The following is a 22,352-nucleotide window of genomic DNA, read 5'->3' on the forward strand; positions in this document are numbered from 1 at the left end:
ACTTCTGTCTGTCTGTCCTTCTGTCTGTCGTGGATATTCATTGGTCGCGGCCTGTGTCTGTCATGGAATCCAAGTCGCTGATGATTGGTCGTGGCAAAACGCCCACGACCATTGCCACGACCAATCAGCGACGCGCACAGTCCGGAAGAAAATGGCCGCTCCTTACTCCCCGCACTCAGTGCCCAGAGCCCGCATACTCCCCTCCGGTCACTGCTCACACAGGGTTAATGCCGGCGGTAACGGACCACGTTATGCCTCGGGTAACACACTCCGTTACCACTGCTATTAACCCTGTGTGTCCCCAATTTTTTACTATTGATGCTGCCTATGCGGCATCAATAGTAAAAAAAAAATGTAATGTTAAAAATAAAAAAAATAAAAAAAAAAACCTGCTATACTCACCGTCCATAGTCCGCCGAGCCGCTCGCGCTGGCCGCCATCTTCCGTTCCCAGCGATGCATTGCGAAATTACCCAGAAGACTTAGTGGTCTCGCGAGACCTGGGCTGCGCAATATACAACGTGGGCTGCGCAATGTACAACGTGGGCTGCGCAATATACTACGTGGGCTGTGCAGTATACAACGTGGGCTGCGCAATATACTACGTGGGCTGCGCAATATACTACGTGGGCTGCGCAATATACAACGTGTGCTGCGCAATATACAATGTGGGCTGCGCAATATACTACGTGGGCTGCACAATATACTACATGGGCTGCGCAATATACAACGTGGGCTGTGCAATATACAACGTGGGCTGCGCAATATACAATGTGGGCTGCGCAATATACTACATGGGCTGCACGTTGTACTATGTGGGCTGCGCAATGTACTACGTGGGCTGCACAATGTACTACGTGGGCTGTGCAATGTACTACGTGGGCTGTGCAATGTACTGCGAGGGCTGCACAATGTATTGCGTGGGCTGCGCAATGTACTGCGTGGGCTGCGCAATATACAACGTGGGTTGCGCAATATACAACATGGGCTGTGCAATATACTACGTGGGCTGCAATATACTATGTGGGCTGTGCTATACACTTCGCATACATATTCTAGAATACCCGATGCGTTAGAATCGGGCCACCGTCTAGTCTACTATATAATCGTCTAATTCTGTCTCTTTGTCTGTAATGGAAATCCCGCGTCGCTGATTGGTCACGCCAGCCGCCCGTGACCAATCAGCGACAGTCGCAGTCTGGCTGTAGTTCAGTCTCGTTTACTGAACAAGTTCTGTCAGTCACAGTGCCACGTAGTTCAGTCACATTTACTGAACATGTTCTGTCAGCCACAGTGCCACATAGTTCACTCACGTTTACTGAACAAGTTCTGTCAGTCACAGTGTGATGTAGTTCAGTCACGTTTACTGAACATGTTCTGTCAGTCACAGTGCCACGTAGTTCACTCACGTTTACTGAACACGTTCTGTCAGTCACAGTGCGACATAGTTCACTCAAGTTTACTGAACACGTTCAGTCAGTCACAGTGCGACATAGTTCAGTCACATTCACTGAACACGTTCTCTCAGTCAGAATATTCTAGAATACTCGATGCGTTAGAATCGGGCCACCATCCAGATAATAATAATAATGATGCATGTAACTCATTACTGTTCTCGTTCAAATTACAATTTTGGAATTGTTATGATCTTCATTCATTTTATTTTTTGTTCCACAAGTCACAGCTGGGTTCATGTACAGTATATACATAAACTTCCAAAGCCATGACAAACTGCAATAGTAAAAACACCATCTGCATTATTTCAGGCTTAGGAACTTGATTATACATCCTTAGCGCTCCATAAACAGTGCCACATTTCCATGAAAATTAGAATCCTAGCTACAATGTTTTAAACATTTTCCTTTAGATATTACTTTTCACTTCCATTGTCCAGATAAGCCTGTGCGCTAAGTACAATGTTGGTTAATAGAAACTTAATAACACTCCCATTGTATTCACACTTGCAGAATTAACCATTTCCTCTTCATAATTGTGCTCTTACCCTCTCGCCTGCCACTCCTTGCTCTCCAGGTAATCCTTTAGCTCCTCTTGGTCCTTTAGGCCCCTAAAACAATAAAATTATAAAGCCAAAAATAAGAAGAAATGAAAGGAAAAACAGGATTTATGGCTAATGGAAAACAGAGGAGACACAGGAAACAGCTGCAAATGATTGCAGCTTAATACATATGCTGGAGAAGTCCAGCGGGAATCAAAAGCAACTCATCATTCATCAAGTCTCATTCTGGACATTTGTCCCCAGAATTCTGGCTGGATCAGAACACGCAGCTCAGCACAATATGGAGGAGACACAGCATGGGACATGCAGCTACATATGGCATCAAGAGCCATGTTTATGACACCATCGCCTTTTCCCAACACAAAACAATGCAAAAAAACAAACGTTTTCAATAATTTCTTCAAAGTGTAAGCCTCTTCTACAGATGGCAGACATTTTGTATTTCGAAAAAGTATTCAAAATATTGTAGTCTGTGGATTCACAAGGGACTGGTCACAGCATCATTTTACTGACATCATTACATTTTAAGAGGTTTTCAGAAAATAAACATTAATGGCATATTTTAAGTCTATGTCATCAATGTCTAAAGGGTGAAGAACTCTGCACTTGAAGATGTCAAACACATGGCCGTAACACTTCCATGTATATTGATTCATTAGATTTCACAAATGTCTGAACATCTGAGATGCATGAATGATAAGTAAAATTCAGATCATTGGAATAAACTGTCCTTCAGGTCACGTTCACAAGTTCAGTATTTGGTCAGTATTTTACCTCAGTATTTGTAAGTCATAACCAGGAGCGGGTGACAAATACAGAAGTGGTGACGTGTTTCTGTTATACTTTTCCTCTGATTGTCCCACTCCTGGTTTTGTCTTTCAAATACTGAGGTAAAATACCGACCAAATACTGAATGTGTGAATGCGGCCTTACAGTTGTATGCGCTTGTGAACCTAATCTGCTTAATTTACTAAGATGCAAATATCTATGACTAGGTCAATCTGGAAAAGTTGAACAATTTAAAATTACGGCATGACAAAAAGTTTCGATCAAGTCAAATTTTTCAAGGCTATATTTATTTCTTCATGAGACTAGTTTTCTAATTTTGTTTTCTAAAATATATGGCCTCAATTCATCAAAATGTTTACGCAAGAGTAAAACACTATTAAAACTGGCACATTTTTGGAGCAATCTATAATTGCGACTGCATTTTCACAGCAATTTTGGGCAGCTCCACCAGAATGGTCAGAGCTGGGAAGGAACCAGGGTAGGATGGGGTATGGCTTTGCCCACACATCAAAAAGTGCCAGTGTTTCTTAGGCTAGAAAGGGTATTCCAGTCTCTAACTGGAGTAACATTTCTGGAGAGGTGCACAAAGGATCACACCACTTAGAAGATGAGCTAAATTCATGACGTGCAGTGCACTTTTTAATGAGCTCAATGCATATTGCACACCCCTCATTAAGACTGGTTAAGACAGTCATAATGAAATCGGGCCTATGTTTCTAAAAAAAAACAAACACACATATATTGAATATAACATATACAGTGCTTATCAATTACAGGAAGTCTGATGTGGAAGCATAAGATTCCCCAACAATCAATTGCAGTGGTTGGCGAGACCATATTAGGGTGCAATTGATTTATGGATGTGGCATGTCCAACTTTGGACTGTCGATCCGTTTGTTGATCACCAACTTGAGAGCTGCTGTGTATGGGAGAGTTGGTGAAGGTAGCTGTCTGCCTAACGATCAGCTATCCAAAGTATATGGGGGCTTTATTGTTAAGACTGATGGTATTGTTTTCCTATATGAGCTTGTAATAATGATATACACACCTCAGGACCACTTGGCCCTTCATCTCCTCTGTATCCCTTTGCTCCTTGTGGTCCTGCTTCACCCTACAAAGCAATAACAAGCTATTCACAAACTTAAAATCACAACTGAAGAAAGCTTGAAAGTTTTATCTGAGAAAAGGGAAACCCACAAGTCCGACTGATAAGATTGGGAAAGGCAAATTCTTACAGTTCTCAGCTTATCTAAAGTCTGACAGCACACTCCAAATGCAACACATAATAGCCAAGAAGTGCAAAGGGCAAAGTTAAAGAAACGTGTGGGGTGAAAAAAACTCTATACAGAGTAATCCGAAAAATGACAGTTTTTGAAAGACATAATAGTTCTTTATAAAGTTTTAGCAGCATTAGTTGAAATTGAGGCTAAGACATATCAGCTGAGCTATCTATGTCAGGAAAGACAGTGAGCAAATGGAAAATGTTCCCGATCTTAAGAAAAAAAATCCTTCCTCCTTCCAAAATGGGAAAATAATAATACATCTCTGGTCAATGACTCATCTCCAAAAAATCTGGCACTAATAAATTTTAATACATCTTTTAAGAAATACATTCATATCTCCTAGATCATTTGAGAGATCATTGTTTTTACTTTTGATATATGGATAAATTGTGATTAGTTTTTTTTCCACTTTTCATTTTTTTGATATACCAATTTTCTTCCATGTAGCTCAACCCCTTCCAATTCTCCTATGTATGTTTTGCACACTAGTAGCCAAAACTGTACACAATACTCCATGTGTGGCCGGATTTGCACAGAGGGAAATCTATATTCTCATCACCTTGATGATGCATACTATGAACATATTTGCCTTGGCAGCAGCTGCCTGGCACCTGTTGCTTTCGTAAAGTTTACTATTCACTTCTATGCCGAGTCATTTTCCACGTTAGTAATGTTTTCCCACTTAGTATGTAATGTTTACATTACTTTTCCCATGCCAGTTGCATAACCAATGTGCGGCAGCTCAGAGTGTACTTAGTTGCTGTCATCGGTACTCTGGTCACCAATTTCAAATGTTTTTTTACAGTAATTTTTGTGTCTACACCATTTTTTTTGCCTAATTTATGATGTTCAAAATCAAAAGTAAGTCACACATTCCTGATGCTAGAAAATGACATTTTTTTATCAATGCTTTATCTTATAATACTACAACACATTCAGTAACATCTAACAATCTGTTATTGATCTACAAGTGTACCATTTCGCAGCATTTTCCAAAAATATGATAAAATGGCTCCCATTACACAATTTAAATGGCAATCTGTCATCCTCCTAATCCTCTATCAGGACGTCTGCTGACTGATGAAGCACGGCTCCCGAGATCTATGTTTAAACTGACAGAAGCTTTAATATAAAAACAAGTCCATATCGCAACTAAAAGAGAAACAGCTGACTGCACTACCAAATGTGCGCACTGTGAACGCACCGGCTTATCAGCATCAGCTGACCGACTGATCTCGGGTGCTAGATCCAGAAAAAACGCTGACATAAATCACAAGAGGAAGAGATGGCAGCACTCACCAATCTGTGTGATAGCTTAAACGACGGCCGTTTCGCCCATTGAAGCGCGGGAGCGGCGCGAAACGGCAGTCTTTTAAGCTATCACACTCCTTTGTACATACACCCCTGTGCCGTGAAGATTGTTATGCAATAAAGGATTACCTGCTCTGAAGATTGGTGAGTGCTGCCGTCTCTTCCTCTTGTGGTTTAATATAAAAACACATAGGGAGAGCTGCTGGAGAAGGGATGTTACAGGAAAAGAAATAAATCTTCTCTTCGGCTGACTGAACAAAGAGGACTGAGGCTCAGTCAGCCAAGCAGATTTCTTTCTTCTCCTGTCACGTGCTTTTCTGGCAGCTCCAGTACATATGCCTATGATACAGCTCCTGTCAGTTGAGACACAGGTCTCAGAAGCAGTACTTCTTCAGGCTGTCTGTATTGACACGTGACTAGGACAGACTGACGTTTGATTTATGTGATGAAGGCCATTTTATTACATTCTTAGAGAACCCCTTTAAAGATGTTCAACATTAATAAACGCACATTTCAATTAATATTCTGTGCAACACAAGGGTTTGTTTTAACGGTAACTAACACAGTCCTAGCCCCAAGTTAATTTTGGAATAAGAGTACAGTTGTTTTAAAGGAGCTTTCAATATAACAAGCAACATAGGTGGAACTGTAACTTTGACACTGGCAGCTTACTGTTTTGCAGAACACAATGTAAACTTGAACTTCCATTTGTTACCCAGAAGAAGGGATTACTACTCACTAAACGTCAACTGTCTCTTTTGCTTATAGTCCACAAGCTTTAATAAATTTGAAAGGTTTAGGTCCATTAATAGTCCTCAGGGCAGCCAGTCTACCTGTCCACTATACAACTTTGGGTTGGCACACACAGCCCATTCTGACCAGGCAATAACTCCTCAAATATCTCAGTCTTTGCCTTTAGATCACTAATTTGTCTCATAGACAGTAGCGTAGCTACCGGGGGGGCAGAGGGGGCCATCGCCCCGGGCCCAGTCACATGGAGGGGCCCACTCAGAGCCGCGGCCGCTTATTAGGCAGTAATAAGCGGCCGCGGCTCTCTGATGTTTTCAGAGTCCAGACCAGACACACAGGATCGCAAGCTGCAGCGTCGCCCCTGGCCTGCCGTTGTCACATGATGGAGGAGGAGGAGGGGCCACCCACCCACGACCCATCCAGAGCCGCAGCCGCTTGCGGCCGCTTGCGGCCGCGGCTCTCTGACAGTCCAGACATGGTGACGCGCTGCTGCCTGGTCACCGCACAGATGGAGACTCTGCACGCTGCACAGCAGCCAATAGCAGAGTCTCACTGTGAGCGCACGGTGCGGGCTGGAGCTGGAGCGCTGCTGCTAACCTGATAGTATCTTGACAGGCTGGCAGCGCTGCAGATAGCTCCACCCCAGGTCTGCTCCTATTGGTCCACACTCTTCTCAGGTCCTAGTCAGCAGCAGCATCTCTAATTGTTATTATTATTGTGCCAGGAGGACAGAGCCCAAGATAGTGCCTGACCTGCCACCTGGACAAAGTCAAACTGACGGACAGGAGAGAGAGACGGGAGTCAGGACGGACATTTTCATAAATGTAAGGGCTGCTGTGGAAGTGGAATGTTCGTTCTTTAAAATAAATTAAAGCACACTGCACATGATATTAGTATGTTACTGTGGGAGTGGGGTGACTGTGAGGGTGAGAGGGGGAGCCGAGTTAGGGTAGTGGGGGTGGGTGGCGCTGTAGGGGGCCTGCTGTATTTCATTTCTTGGAGTATTATTATCTAATAGTTGTGTGGGTGCAGGTAGGGGGCTTATTATATTTACAGCTTAGGTCTTATAATAAGCCCCAGCCTGTTAGGCTATGTCTCCACGTTCAGGATTTCCAGCAAATACCCCGCTCCGCCAAAAGCGCTGCTCCCTGTTATACGCGCGGTGATTCCGCCTGTGTTCATTGAACACAGGCGGAATCACCGCATCGTATTCATAGACTGGGTTATTCATCTTGTGGAGACGGAGCGTCTCCGCAAGATAAATAGACATGCTGCGGTCTATAATGACGCGCCGCATGTCCGGTTACGCAGGTCTGCCACCTGGGTGTTTGTATGCATAGTGTAGACGCCGGGATTTCATAAAATCCCATCCACTATGCTGTAACATCTGGAAGCTGCAGATTGGATGCTGCGGCTGTATGCAGCGTCCAATCCGCAGCAAATCCGGAAGGTTTCATGACCATGGAAACATAGCCTTCGTATAACAAGCCCCCATACAACAAGCCATGGCTCTAGCTGCACTTTATTTAAAGGGATTGTCTGATCTAATGCTGCAAGTTTGCAGATACTCCTATGTGGCTGCAAAATTGTGAAACTTCACATCTCGCATACTAAGGATTCGCTATTGCCCATATCAACAAGTATGCGATTTGCATACTCCTGGCCATGTTCTAACTGTGCAGCCTCACTCAATAACATTTTCACACATCCATTTATTTCCGGTACCAAAAAAAACGGTACCAGACATATCCATGTCCATGTGTGTAATACGTGCGGCACACATGTAACAACCATGTGCCATCCGTGTGCCGCATCAGTACCACACGGACAGCCACCAGGGAAGTAGTGCTACAGTAAGCGCTGTTCCCCGGCAGCAGGGGCTGAAAGTGGCTCTTATCATTCTCCCCTGCTCTGCTTGTTAGGTGACATCAAGCCCACAGCTTAGTAATGGAGAGGTGTCTATAAAACACCTATCCATTACTAATCCTATAGCTACATGTAAAATAAAGACACAGTCAGAAAAAAGTATTTTATTTGAAATAAAACAAAACACAGTTTACCATTTTTATTGTTACGTCTAATCCATGTGAAGCCCTCGATCTCCTGTAATAAAAGTAAAATCACAAACCAACAATATACCATACCTGTCCATCGTTGTGTTCTAAGCAGTAATCCATATCATGGGAATATACAGTTTGCAACCGGGACGGTGCTAGGATGCGACTGTCCCAGCTGTAAACCACTGGCGACTGAGATGCTGCCTGCGCAGCCTCAATGACTAGCGGTGACGTCACTGAGTCTGCTCGCAGCCGGGCTGAACTGCTGTGACATCACGACCGTGAGAAAATGCCAGTGATGAGGTCACGGCAGTTCAAGCTCAGTGTCTTCTTCACAGGCAATCACCATGAGAGTAAGAGGCACAGTGACGGGCATTAATATGTGGGGAACAGTGGTGGCATTATTATATGGAGTACTAAGAGAATCAGTAATAGGGACACATACGGCAGCAGCGGCTCAGTATTGGGGTATCAGCAAGATGTGGAAGTTGTGCAGGTTGGGAATAGACAAGAACGGTGCTGGAATGTGAGAAGTCAAATGTGTCTTTGTTGTAATCTCTGCAGCCGCGTGGTGGCGATCTGTGCCTGGTTTAAAAGACTGGAAAAGTGAATGACTCCATAAGAAAGACCATCACCTGTAAAGGTACCGTCACATTATTATTAAGTGATAATCGCTGCAGCGTCGCTGTGTGGTCGCTGGAGAGCTGTCACACAGACAGCTCTCCAGCGACCAACGATGCCGAAGTCCCCGGGTAACCAGGGTAAACATCGGGTTACTAAGCGCAGGGCCGCGCATAGTAACCCGATGTTTACCCTGGTTACCAGTGTAAATGTAAAAAAACCCAAACACTACATACTTACATTGCCATGTCTGTCGTGTCCCTCGCCTTCAGCTTCCCTGCACTGTGTAAGCGCCGGCCCTAAAGCACAGCGGTGACGTCACCGCTGTGCTTTGCTTTACGGCCGGCACTGACACATTCAGTGCAGGAAGCTCTGAGCAGCAGCGCGGACGCCGGGGGACGTGACAGACATCAGAAGGTGAGTATGTAGTGGTATTTAACAGAAAAATGTTTGACAGCTTTTTGCCAGAGAATAAAGATTTACATTCCTTAGGTATATCTGTGGTTGTGATTGTAGCTGCTCTGTATTTATGGGTTTAGAACCATGATATTTAATATATGTTATGCATTATGTAGTATCTATTCATGTGTAGCGATGTAGCAGAATATAATCTTGCCCATTTGGAATGCACAGTATTCCACTGAGATGCCCACAACAGTGTTTAAAACCACCATAATTATGTAAACAAACGTTACTCAGGTTAGGGGGCCCACTCAGATGTGTTTCGCCCCCCCTAGCCTGAACCCTTAGCTACGCCTCTGCTCATAGAAGCTGTACTCCGTCCTACTGCCCATCAACACACAGGCTCAAAAAGTTCTCCCTCGGTCTCTGCCCCTAGCCCAAAAGTGGCTAATCAGCCTCTGCCTCCATTCATCTGGCTAATCTCAGTTTGATATATCACTGCCACAAATAAAACATAAGTTTGGGATCTTTTTTATGGTTCATGTTCAGGCAGAGTAAGAACTAAGCAATGATCTGGTATATTGTCCAATACAAAAGTCACAAAAGTTTACATACTTTTTCATAGTTTCTCCTGCTGGTGCAATGCCCATAAATTAGAGCAAACCACTTCTCTCAGCCATGTAAATGTCTTCTGTCAAAAAAAGTTTGCATGCTTATTATTGTAAAATGAAAACTGTTTCTGGTGCCAATGGTGCCTCTTTCCCATCTTCCGTCACCCCGGGCACAAGTCTCCACCTCCGCTTCATAATAAAAAAATGTATTTGTTAGATTACCCTTAACCTCCACAGATTAGAAGTCCATTCTCTAAAATATGTACAAAAAAAAAGTTTCTACAGTGGCACCAAACAGCCAAGAGGCTGCCCTCAACTGAATCGCTTTCAATTTAATACGACCTTTTAGTATGAGAAGGATGAAAATAGTTCACAAACAGTATATGTCTGCGATTCCACAGGGATACAAAACACTCATCCGCTATTATGTTACTACGGTGGCAAACTGCCAGCTCTTGGACCGTCGGTAGCCACGTCTGCCTTAGTATTATCTGCTTAATTTCTTCTCCACTACATTGGTCATTGGAAGAGCAAAGATGTTTTTCTGCCAATGTTTAAAATCACCTTAACATGGAAAAAAATTCATACGGAGGAAATAAGGTCAGAGAGAAAATATTCCAACAGGCACATCCACATTTTTATAGTAGTGGGGCAGAATCCACATTTCAAATACTGGTAAACTATTCCAGAGGTTTTTTCAGCTTTACACCCCTAAATATGAATGCCAAAAGATTAAAACTGATGCAAAATAAAATTTTGAGAACTTCTTAAAATCCAATTTAAAAAAAAAATAAATATGGCGCTTATTTAAAGGAAACATTGTACATGTAGTCCGATCTGTGGACAGCACAGTATAGAGAAGGAGGAACTGTTAAGAATGATATATAGGTTTGTCAGAAAATATTCAGCATTACTTGTATGTTATTAATTGAAATCCCCGGTGTTTGTATGCATACCAGTCCAGTGGCGGTCCTACTCAGTGATTGACAGTTATGTCCGCATGTACAGAGAACACTGTCAATCACTGAGTAGGATTCGTATGCATACAAACACCACGTATTTCAATGAATAACATACAAGTTATACTGAAACTTTTCCCATAAAAATATACAGTATATTAATCTGATCAGCCCCTCCTTTTCTATAACATCCTGCCTTCAGATCAGGTACCATTTTCAATATGACAGGTTCCCTTTAACGTTTTTTTCACTTCTGGACATGCTAATCAAAATGCAAATTTACATATGAAAAATAGAGTTTATATAGACATTTTTTTTAAAATGTGTTTAGGTGTCAAACACAATAAAGAGCTGGTTAGGCAGGTTATTTAGCAAAAAGTATACAAATGCTGGTCGGTTGGAGGGCATGGGTGACCTGTCAGAAACTTTAAGCCCCATCCTCAATCATTTACATGTTTATGACCTCAAAGCTCTATTCCAGCTGTGAGAGATTACATTCTGAAGTTGTCTGGAAGTGCATTGGGGTGTGAAGATGCACTTCTAGCTTCTCAGCCTCACTCCATACTTCCTATCTTGTAGCACCCTCCTCTGGTTGATTGACAGGTCAGTGGCTGTGTACCAGAGCAAAAAAACTGTCAATCAGTAGGGACGCTGCTTCCAGGTAGGAAATACAGTACATTGTGAGACTGAGAAGATAGAAGTGCATCCTCATGCCCCAATGCACTTCCAGGCACAACTTCAACTTTTAAAGGGCTACACAATGATATTATTGGTGGGCAGGGATAATAGTGTCTGTACCCTTCTCTTTAAGCTTCAGATAGGGATGGGTGCAGGAAAACCAGGCTATGCCTCTCTATTATCATGAACATTTTGCAGTAGGTCCTATCAAGAGGTGGCTGCAGGCAGTCAGAATTTTATCTATGTCTACGTGATGTATTGGAGCTCTTTTTCTTAAAAATCAGATTCTCTATAAAGATATATTAGTAAAAGAACACAAAGTTGTCTCTCATCAAACAGATGAAAACTAAACTTGCATCATTCAATGTTTGCGGTGTTGGTCGCAACAATGCACGAAATGCATCCATATTAGTCTCCTGTTTCATATTGTCTTGCAATGAAAGTTTGGAAAAATCCAACATCAATTGATCTATTCAACATTCATTCACAAATGTTGCAACAACACTAAAAAGCTCAATTCATTTCTGCCTAAGGTTCTTCACTTTTATGGGACAACCATCCAACTACAAGAAAAGAGAAGCTAATCTACAGTATATACAGTATATGGGATCCTTGGAAATAATGTAACATAGAAGAGATAAATAGACATGTTCTAGTAATCGTATCATAAACTATTGCTTCTTACTGGATCACCAGAAGGACCCACAGGTCCGTCTCGGCCTTGGTCTCCAGCTTGGCCTGGATCTCCCTAGAAGCAAAATAAAAAAACTGTAAAAAATACACATACAACAAATATAAAATGTTCATGTTTAATGACTCATTGCTGAAATATTGAGAATGAAATAATTTACAGCAGATACATAATAAACTAATTAAACCGTGGCTTCAAAACAGATGTGAAATACATGAAAAATTCAGAAACCTTTCAAATGTGGTACATATTTTATGGGCAGGAGTGGTAACAGAATAAATAGAATGGGATGGATAATTGGAAAATTAGATTATTCTTCCTATATAGATAATTTCTGTGACTACATAAAATCCTGAAATCGACCAGTTTTCTTACTAATCACTGGAGCACACTTAATTGGAAGATATTTTTTTACAGGGGTTGTCCGTACAAAATTGATAAATCTGCAGTCACTCTGTGGGAGTTCTACCCCCCCCCCCCCATTGCAAGCACTCTGCACTGTGGGGATTCGCCAGCTTCAGACCAGGGAACGGAGGCTATGTAGAAGTTATACATATCCCAGGCCAGTGGGTGCAGCCCCGCTCTATAATCTTGCATAGAGCAGAGGTTGCACCCGACCAGGGACGTGGACGGCCAGAGGCATGTCCGACTAGAGGGTGCGGCCTTGCTCCATACAAGTGTATGGAGCGAGGCCGCACCCACTGGCCGGGAGTATGTATACCTCATACATACCCTCTGTTCACGGGTCTGAAACCGGCGAATCCCCGCAACCCACACTGCATATGCTGGGGAAATTCATGAGTCTGCAGTCACACAGACTGACTGCAGACTTATCAGTTTTGACCAGACAATTCCTTTAACATCCTGTTAAGATCTTTTTGGCTTTGCAGTGTAGACTAGGACAATTTCAATAACGTCATCTCATATCATAGCAGAGGAATCAGTGGTAAGTGACTGTTGGGGCCTACGTAGGCAAAATAGCAACATTAGACATATCAAGAGAGGACCTTTCTCCTGGTCAAAATTGGCCAGTTTTTCAGATTATTTTATTCCCACTGCAGTCCTGAGTATTCATTCTTTTTTCTTTCTGCGCTATACAGTTCCAGAACCTTTTATTTAGTGATAATTTTCATCATGTTTATTAAGGGGGTGTGGTTTACAGGATTCTTTGGGGGCGTTTCTTTAGGCTCCTCTGCATTATTACCAGTGAACTATGGCCCCTTGGTAAAGGCTATAAACATTAGCACTAGTGATGGACGAACCCCCCCAATGATAGGAATCGGCGGGTGTGCCCAAGTTTTTTTATAAAGTTCGAAGTCGGGGCCGGAGATGACGCGAACTTGCGTCCGAGCTCTGATCTTGGACTTTACAGATATGGGATGGGGCGGTGGGGCTGTAAAAGAAAGCACAAAATTAATAATAAACATTATAAATATTATACTTACCTGTCCAGCGACGCATCCTCTCGTCCCGCTGTCTCCCGGCCGCATCTGCTTCCGGGGCTGCTCATTAACTTCCGGCAGTATTCACTGCACTTGGCAGTCTTCAGCTTTTTCTGCAGTGTTCGTGCGGTGATGTCATCAAACGAACACTGCCGGAAAAAGCCGAAGACTGCCGAGTGCAGTGAATCCGCCGGAAGGCAATGAGCAGCCCCGGAAGCAGATGCGGCCGGGAGACAGCGGGACAGGAGGACGTGTCGCTGGATAGGTAAGTATAATATTTATAATGTTTATTATTAATTTTATGCTTTCTTTTACAGGCCCTGGACCCGAACTGTAACTCGGGTTTCCCATGGAAACCCATGTTCGGGACCTTGTGACCAAACTATGTGTTCGGTACGGGTCCAGAACTTTACAGTTCGGGTTTGCCCCATCCCTAATTAACACTAAATAAAATGTCCATATCTGGCACAGTATTGCACATTTGAAAAAAATAATATTATTACTCAAGGGACCAGCGGGAATAACATAAGAGCAAAAACTGGACACTTTTGACCTGGTGAAAGGCTTTCTTTGATTGCCAGCTTTCCTGCCACTTCCAAATCTTTGAGACAATGGTTGACTCTACCCCATCATGAAGACTGTAATAGTCTATTAAGGTTTGCTGACCCCTAACTTTTACTCACTGCACATCCTGCAGCACGCTGTCTATAAAGAATTTGTAGGAAGGAACATATGTCAGCAAGATGGCCTCCCCATTTATGTGATTAGTGACTAGTGATTGAGAGCTATTTCTGCAAGCACAGTAATTCAGGGAAGACTGTCAATCACTAAGAATGACCGCCCACTGGACTGATAGGCATACAAATTCCAGGGATTTCAGCTATTAAAATACATGATAAAATGAATCTTTTTCAACAAAGTGGTATATCATTGTACTTAAAGGAGTTGTCCACTACTTGGACAACCCCTTCTCAATCTGAATGTTTGTCCCCAGTAAAATTCTAACACTTATAATCATCTCCGGTGCTGACGCCTTTCCGGAACATATGACCACTGATTTACTTATCTTAGCACACTTAAAAAAACTGTTATAATAGGTAAGAAGTGTCTAAAGCAAAAAATAACATTTGCAACATGTTATATAGTCCATGATTTGTACAGAATTTGTGATAGAATTCAGTTGCATGTGGCGAAGGAAATCTTCCCCAAAATGTACCTTATCTCCTCTGGATCCTCGTACACCAGATACCCCAGGAGGTCCACGCTCTCCTTGACCGCCCTGTAGAAAAAAGACAGAAAAAGTCATGTCAATTACTAAGTGTATAAAACTCTGATAACATGACATTCATAATAAAGCACCAAGGCCCTGATAAGAATTCTGGCATAAAACTATTTGAAATGTTGCACAATTTTTGCAAAACTCGTAAATGTGAGTTTTGGTGATTTTACTCCAGTTCGATCAACGTTTTGGAAATTTCTTGTAGTTTTCAAGATCACTGCTTCGGCTTCTAATGAGCTGTGCACTTGTGTGTGTCCACTACGTGATGCAGACAGATTATTATTCTAGGAAATAATCAAAAGTGCTAACATTTGTTGTATGACTCCTGATCTATATACATTATCCCGAGTCAGGGACCAAGTCATATCTCAAGTTCTCAACAAACAGTAATGTGCAACCTATTGTGAAGTGGAAATGGTACTAAAGAAAGTATTAAAGGGAATCTGTCACCAGGTTTTTGCTGCCTAATCTGAAATCAGTATAAAGTAGAGACAGGATCCCTGATTCCAGTGATGTGTCACTTACTGGGCCGCCTCCTGTAGTTTAGAAACAAGTACTGTTTTATCGGAATACTAGTAAACCTGTTTCTATGTCGTCCTTCATATTCATGCTCTTTGTATTGCCCTGCCCCCACCACTGATTGGCAGCTTTCTACCTATGCACAGTGTACACAGAAAGGTATCAATCAGTGGAGTGAGCGGGGTTATACAGAGCTCAGCATTCAGAGATATTTTTAAAATACTATTAAAAACACCCTTGGAACAGTTATATATACATACACGTGTGTGATAAAGTGTTTGCCCCCTTCCTGATATCCCATTCTTTTGCATGTTTGTCATACTTAAATGTTTCAGATTACCAAACAAATGTAAAAATTGGACAAAGATAACACAAGTAATCACAAAATGCCGTTTTAAATGAAAGTCTTTATTATTAAATGAAACATAAATCCAAACCTACAGGTCCCTGTGTGAAAAAATGATTTCCCCCTAAACCTAATAACTGGCGGCCTTAGCAGCAACAACTGTAATCAAGCGTTTGCGATAACTGACAATGAGTCTTTTACAAAGCTCTGGAGAAATTTTGGCCAACTCATCTTTGCAGAATTGTTGTAATTTAGCCACACTAGAGGGTTTCCAAGCATGTACCACCATTTTAAGGTCATGCCACAGCATTTCAATCAGATTAAGGTCAGGACTTTGACTAGGCCACTCCAAAGTCTTAATTTTGTTTTTCTTAGGCCATTCAGAGGTGGACTTGCTGTGTTACTTTTACACCAGATGTAATTGGACATAAAACTTCCAAAAAGTTCAACTTTTGTCTCATCAGTCCACAGAGGATTCTCCTGGGGATCATCCAGATGTTTTCTGGCAAAACTGAGATGAGCCTTTATGTTCTTATTGCTCAGCAGTGGTTTTCATCTTATAATTCTGCCATGCAGGCCATTTTTGCCCAGTCTCTTTCTTATGGTGAAGTCATGAACTCTGACCTTAACTGAGACAAGTGAGGCCTGCAGTTGTTTGGATTTTGTTGTGGGGTCTTTTGTGACCTCATGGATGAGTCATGGCTGCACTCTTGGGGTAATTTTGGTCGGCCTGCCACTCCTGGGCAGGTTCATTACCGTACGCCTGCTGTCGCTGATAACAGCGGGAGCAGGTGCCGCTGATAGGAATATTCATCAGCCAATGCTTGTGCTTGTGCTATAAATAAATAAATGTTAAAAAAAAATAATATGGGGTCTCTTCTATTTTTGATAACCAGCACAGGCAAAACCGACAGCTATGGGCTGCAGCTTTCAGATGTCAGCTTTATCATGACTAGTTATCAAGAATAGAGGGGGTTCCATGCCATTTTTTTTAATTATTTGAAGAAATAATTAAAAAAACGGGGTGGGGTGCCTCTGGCTTTTGACAACCAGCCAAGATAAAACAGACAGCTGGGAGCTGGTATTCTCAGACTGGTAAAGAGTCATGGATATTGCCCCCCAGCCTACAAATAGCAGCCCACAGACGCCCCAGAAAATTCTGCCGCTTTTCCAGGCTTTTCCCACTTGCCCTGGTGGGATAACAAGTGGGGTAATATTTGTGTCAGTGCTTTATGGCCGCTGACATCAAGCCCAGAGGATCGTAATGGAGAGGCATCTATAAGAAAGCAAGAATAAAGTCCTTTAATTGAAATGACACAGAATCCTTTATTTGAAATAAAAATAAAAAAGCACAGCTATGAATTCTGATGACCTTTCTCACGTCACCGCTCGCTGCACACTGCAGGAGTGTGATTATGCTCCTGTCTCAGTGTGAGCCAGCTGGAATGGATAGCAGTCGCATCACTGATGTGACCACTATCCAAATCATCCGCATCTTCATGGGACAGATATGGATAATCTTCACGTCGGACAGGTGAGGGATATGGTTGTTTATTACTTTTCTTCTTTTACAGGGGACATGGGCATCGGTGGATTAGGTGTAAACGTGAGTATTATGGTTGTTTATTATTTTATGTCTTTTACAGGTGACATGTGTTCCCATTGCTTAGGTGTAAACATGAATATAACTTTGCTTTTTTATATTTATTTCAAATAAAGGAGTCTGTGTCATTCTTTGAATTAAAGGACTTTATTCTTGCTGTGGTTTTTTTTACAATCTATCTATGGGGTTAGAAATGGGGCATCTTATAGACTAACCTCTGGGCTTGATGTCAGCGGCCATAAGCTGCGAGCTGCTATTTGTAGTTTGAGAGTAGGCCAATATCTATGGCACCTTTCCAGTCCAGGAATACCAGCCCCCAGCTGTCTGCTTTAGCTTGGCTTGTTGTCAAAAATGGGTGGACCCCATACTTTTTTTAGTATTTATTTATTTAAATAATGAAAAAAAAAAACAGCGTGAGATGCCTCTATTCTTGATAACCAGCCATAATAAAGCTGATAGCTGAGGGTTGCAGCCCGTAACTGTGAGTTTTGAATGCGCTGGCTATCAAAAATAGAAGAGGTCCCATTTAATTTTTATTTATTTATAGCAAAGGCGCCTGCTGATGAATACTCACAGGCGTATGCTGATGAGAGAGTACTACTAACTAGTACTTCTACTAACTAGCAGTACTACTACTAACCATTTTACCGTTAGTCACAGTTGCTGGCTCACGCCGTCATCTGACAGTGTGGGAACAGCAGCTCTTTGACAGGCAGTAATGATCTCACCTACGATCAGAGCCTGTGTTTGCTGCGCTGTAATGCAGATGACAGCGTGGCAAACAACGGATGTACGGTCCTCCCATTCATCTAAATGGCGTCCTGGTTCGGATTCAGGTACCATTCTGGTACCCGAACCTAACTTTTTTTTAGATGTTCTGCTGAACCCGCTAGAATCAAACATTCACAGGTTCTCCCATCACTAGTCTTAGGTATGAATAGATCTTACCTAAGCAGCGAAAGTTGGCACCATAAACAATAAATAGAGTAATTGGCACCCCAGGCTCAATATCAGCTACATGCTCCATCATTTTTCTCTCAGATGGGGTAGTAAAAACCTGGTGACAGATCCCTTTAAAGGGCATCTGTCTATAGAATCAACGCTCCTAATCCGTCTATATGGACATGTACGTCATAGAAAGTTGAATAAATCAATACAATGATATCTGCAATCCAATGTTTTATTCTAGAAAAATCCACATATTACTTTATATGTAAATGAGCTGTTAAGATCTATGGGCCGGACATAGATCTCCCTGAGAATCTACCTCCGGAACTTATGTAAAATGAATGGGGCTGTTACCAGTGTGAAACATGTAATGACTGACAGTCTGTTCTCCTGAGCTACATGTCTTACACTGGGATCTCCCCCTTTCATTTAAAATGATCTCTGGAGGGAGATTCTCAGGGAGATCTATGTCCCACCCATAGATCTTCATAGCAAATTTACATATAAGGAAAAACATGGATTTCCCTGGAATAAGACATTGAATTGCAGATATCAAGGTATCATTTTATTCAGCTTCCTATGAACCACATGCCTACCTAGGTGGCTTTGGAGTGTTTATCCTATTGGCAGATTCCCTTTAGTGCTCATATCAAATACTCCACTAATTGTAGCAGTTTACCGCACAATTTCCATACTGTAATAAAAAGTTAACAAATCTGTTTTGTAAATATGCAGCAATTTTGCCAGATGATGTAAAAAAAAAATCCATGGTCAAACTGGTATACGGTATCAAGGGCAAGGCTACAACATGTCCTAAACGCCGGAGATTTTTGAAGAATTAAATACACTGCAAAATCTGCATCTAACACATGACCATACCAAAACATCCGGTCAGTAGTGTTGAGCATTCCGATACCGCAAGTATCGGGTATCGGCCGATATTTGCTGTATCGGAATTCCGATACCGAGATCCGATACTTTTGTGGTATCGGGTATCGGTATCGAAACAACATTAATGTAAAAATGTGTAAAAGAGAGAATTAAAATAAAAAATATTGCTATACTCACCTCTCCGACGCAGCCTGCACCTTACCGAGGGAAGCGGCAGCGTTCTTTGTTTAAAATTCGCGCTTTTCTTTCCTTACGTGAGGTCCCGGCTTGTGATTGGTCGCGTGCCGCCCATGTGACTGCAACGCAACCAATCACAGCAAGCCGTGACGTAATTTCAGGTCATTCAGTATTTTAAAATTACGCTCCGGCTTTGTGATTGGTTGCGTCGCAGTCACATGGGCGACGCAACCAATCACAGCAAGCCGTGACGTAATTTCAGGTCCTTAAGGATTTTAAAATTACGTCCCGGCTTTGTGATTGGTTGCGTCGCAGTCACATGGGCGACGCAACCAATCACAAGCCGTGACGTCACGGGAGGCTGGACACGCGCGCATTTTAAAATGCGCGCGAGTCCAGCCTCCCGTGACGTCCCGGCTTGTGATTGGTTGCGTCGCGGTCAACCAATCACAAGCCGGGAGGCTGGACACGCGCGCATTTTAAAATGGCTTCCCGGCTTGTGATTGGTTGCGTCGCCCATGTGACTGCGACGCAACCAATCACAAAGCCAGGACGTAATTTTAAAATCCTTAAGGACCTGAAATTACGTCACGGCTTGCTGTGATTGGTTGCGTCGCCCATGTGACTGCGACGCAACCAATCACAAAGCCGGAGCGTAATTTTAAAATACTGAATGACCTGAAATTACGTCACGGCTTGCTGTGATTGGTTGCGTTGCGGTCACATGGGCGGCACGCGACCAATCACAAGCCGGGACTTCACGTAAGGAAAGAAAAGCGCGAATTTTAAGCAAACAACGCTGCCGGTTCCCTCGCTGAGGTTCAGGCTGCGTCGGAGAGGTGAGTATAGCAATATTTTTTATTTTAATTCTTTATTTTACACATTAATATGGTTCCCAGGGCCTGAGGGAGAGTTTCCTCTCCTTCAGACCCTGAGAACCATCAGGAATACCGTCCGATACTTGAGTCCCATTGACTTGTATTGGTATCGGGTATCGGTATCGGATTGGATACGATACTTTGCCGGTATCGGCCGATACTTTCCGATACCGATACTTTCAAGTATCGGACGGTATCGCTCAACACTACCGGTCAGTTATAATCAGAAGAAATGTGCTCTCTTACCCGTTCACCTGGAGATCCATCAGGCCCAGCATTACCCTGCGGAGACCAAATAAAATGTAACAATAAGTTGAGGGTTTTTTTTACTTCTGATCACAATTTTTTGGATACTTACCTCATCACCTGATTCACCTTTCTCGCCAGGTGGGCCATTTCCTCCAGGATCTCCCTATAAAATAGGTAACAAGCATAAGCGTTCACAAGAAAAAAAACCAGGTAATAAAATTACTAAAAATAAGTAATCCACAGTTTCCAGACGATATATTGGGGATATAAACCTAGGACAGCTTCCTTGATAAGTCTAAGGTAGAATTATTAAGTTCTTTTTTACATAAATTGGGTAATTTTAGTTTTCCTACACGTACAGTATCTTGTTTTTCACTTTGGACAGCATGTTTTATAATAACAAAGTTTTTACTCAAAACATCCACGACATATTAAAAACTTTAACTTTATGGTAGTCAATAGTTTAAAGTACTATGAATTTACCATTACAAACCAGAAATATATCAGTAGAGGAAAGCAAGGATGTGTCCAATTTTTGGAACTGCCATTGACATTTATTGTTATCAGTTCCAAAACGGTCTTAAATGTTAAAAAAAATGACATTATAAAAAGTCATAAAATGTTTCTAAGGCTATGTTCCCATAGTGTGTTTTTGGTGAGTTTTTGATATTGCTGATTTTCTGCCCAATTTCTGCACCTGTTAAGTAAATTAGGATAATTGCATTTTTTATTTGCATTTTTTAGTGTATTTTTTTACGTGTCTTTCTTGCTATTTTATGTTTCTTGCTGATTTGTCATGTTTTATAAAAAGCTGCTTTGTTTTTGATACTTCCTGGTATTTGGCTTTGACCAGACTTTATTGATACACTTGAGTGGACTACATGAGTTTTTTCTGCTGCGAAGAAAAACAAATTGTAGCACCGAAGGTCAGTTTACACTGAGTAAAAAAGAAGTACAGTGGGCGTGAGGTTTCTATAAATCCCATCCACTTTGCTGGAACTATAGGATGCTACATTTTTTAAGCAGTAAACATACATAGCGTTACCAAAAACTCATTGTGGGCACAATTGGTGCAGTTTTTTTCTCATATTAACTTTGTTCACCATTCTTACAAATTGCACTGCAAATAAGTCTCCTTACATTGGCAATGTCAGGACCGATATGTCCCTCTCCACAAGGAGAAACGTTACCCCTTAGACCTCAGGCCACAACACTAAAATGATTATTGTCAGGTTTATTAATGGCTAAAATTACAATGTTCTTGGAAAATCAAGCAAGTTTGCAGTTTAAAACACAGCAGGTTTATCAAGTTTATTTTTTACGATTCATTACTTAGGAAATCAGCCACTGCTATAGTTTAGCAGAAGTGGCCAAACCTGTGCAGTGCTTACAAGCTCTTTTCTACAGAGCTTGTAAACGATGTCCTGGATCTGAACAGATCGTCCACCTACAGTGCGACTGCGCTTCTCCAATGCTGCAGAGGTAAAGCTGAGTCTGCTTGCTGCATTGCAAAGTGCACAGTTTGGGTAAGAAGTGTGATGGTCTCCAATGTCAATTGAGGAGGGAGCCTGGGTAGTGGTGAGCTGCTGCTGAAACCATTTATGGCTCAGATTACACCATTTTTCTAGTCTATATATTTTCATTAATGAACTATGGTGTTAACATGCTGTATTTTCCCATAAACTACCACAGCAGCAGTATGTCATTTGTAAAATGATCCCAATTGATACTAAAAACAGACTTTTACACTCTTACCTTGTCTCCTATGTTACCAGCATTGCCAGGTTTTCCGGGAGACCCAGCCTGTCCAGGATCACCCTAAAAAGATGAATACTACACCATAAGCCCCTTG

The 22,352-nt window shown here is 42.1% G+C and overlaps 1 protein-coding gene across 1 annotated transcript in view; it reads right to left on the minus strand.

Annotated features, from left to right (window-relative positions):
* Positions 1-22,352, minus strand: part of COL6A1 (collagen type VI alpha 1 chain) — a 70,835-nt gene that overhangs the window by 16,432 nt on the left and 32,051 nt on the right. Inside the window, exons 16-22 of the mRNA XM_077272557.1 lie at positions 22,256-22,318; positions 20,610-20,663; positions 20,498-20,533; positions 14,827-14,889; positions 12,163-12,225; positions 3,854-3,916; positions 2,002-2,064 (exon numbers count right to left, since the gene is read on the minus strand). Of these exons, the coding sequence (XP_077128672.1) occupies positions 2,002-2,064; positions 3,854-3,916; positions 12,163-12,225; positions 14,827-14,889; positions 20,498-20,533; positions 20,610-20,663; positions 22,256-22,318 (405 nt within the window). The remainder of the gene's footprint in view (positions 1-2,001; positions 2,065-3,853; positions 3,917-12,162; positions 12,226-14,826; positions 14,890-20,497; positions 20,534-20,609; positions 20,664-22,255; positions 22,319-22,352) is intronic.

The sequence above is a fragment of the Ranitomeya variabilis genome, chromosome 7 (assembly GCF_051348905.1).
Source record: "Ranitomeya variabilis isolate aRanVar5 chromosome 7, aRanVar5.hap1, whole genome shotgun sequence".
In the NCBI taxonomy this organism is placed as follows: Eukaryota; Metazoa; Chordata; class Amphibia; order Anura; family Dendrobatidae; genus Ranitomeya; species Ranitomeya variabilis.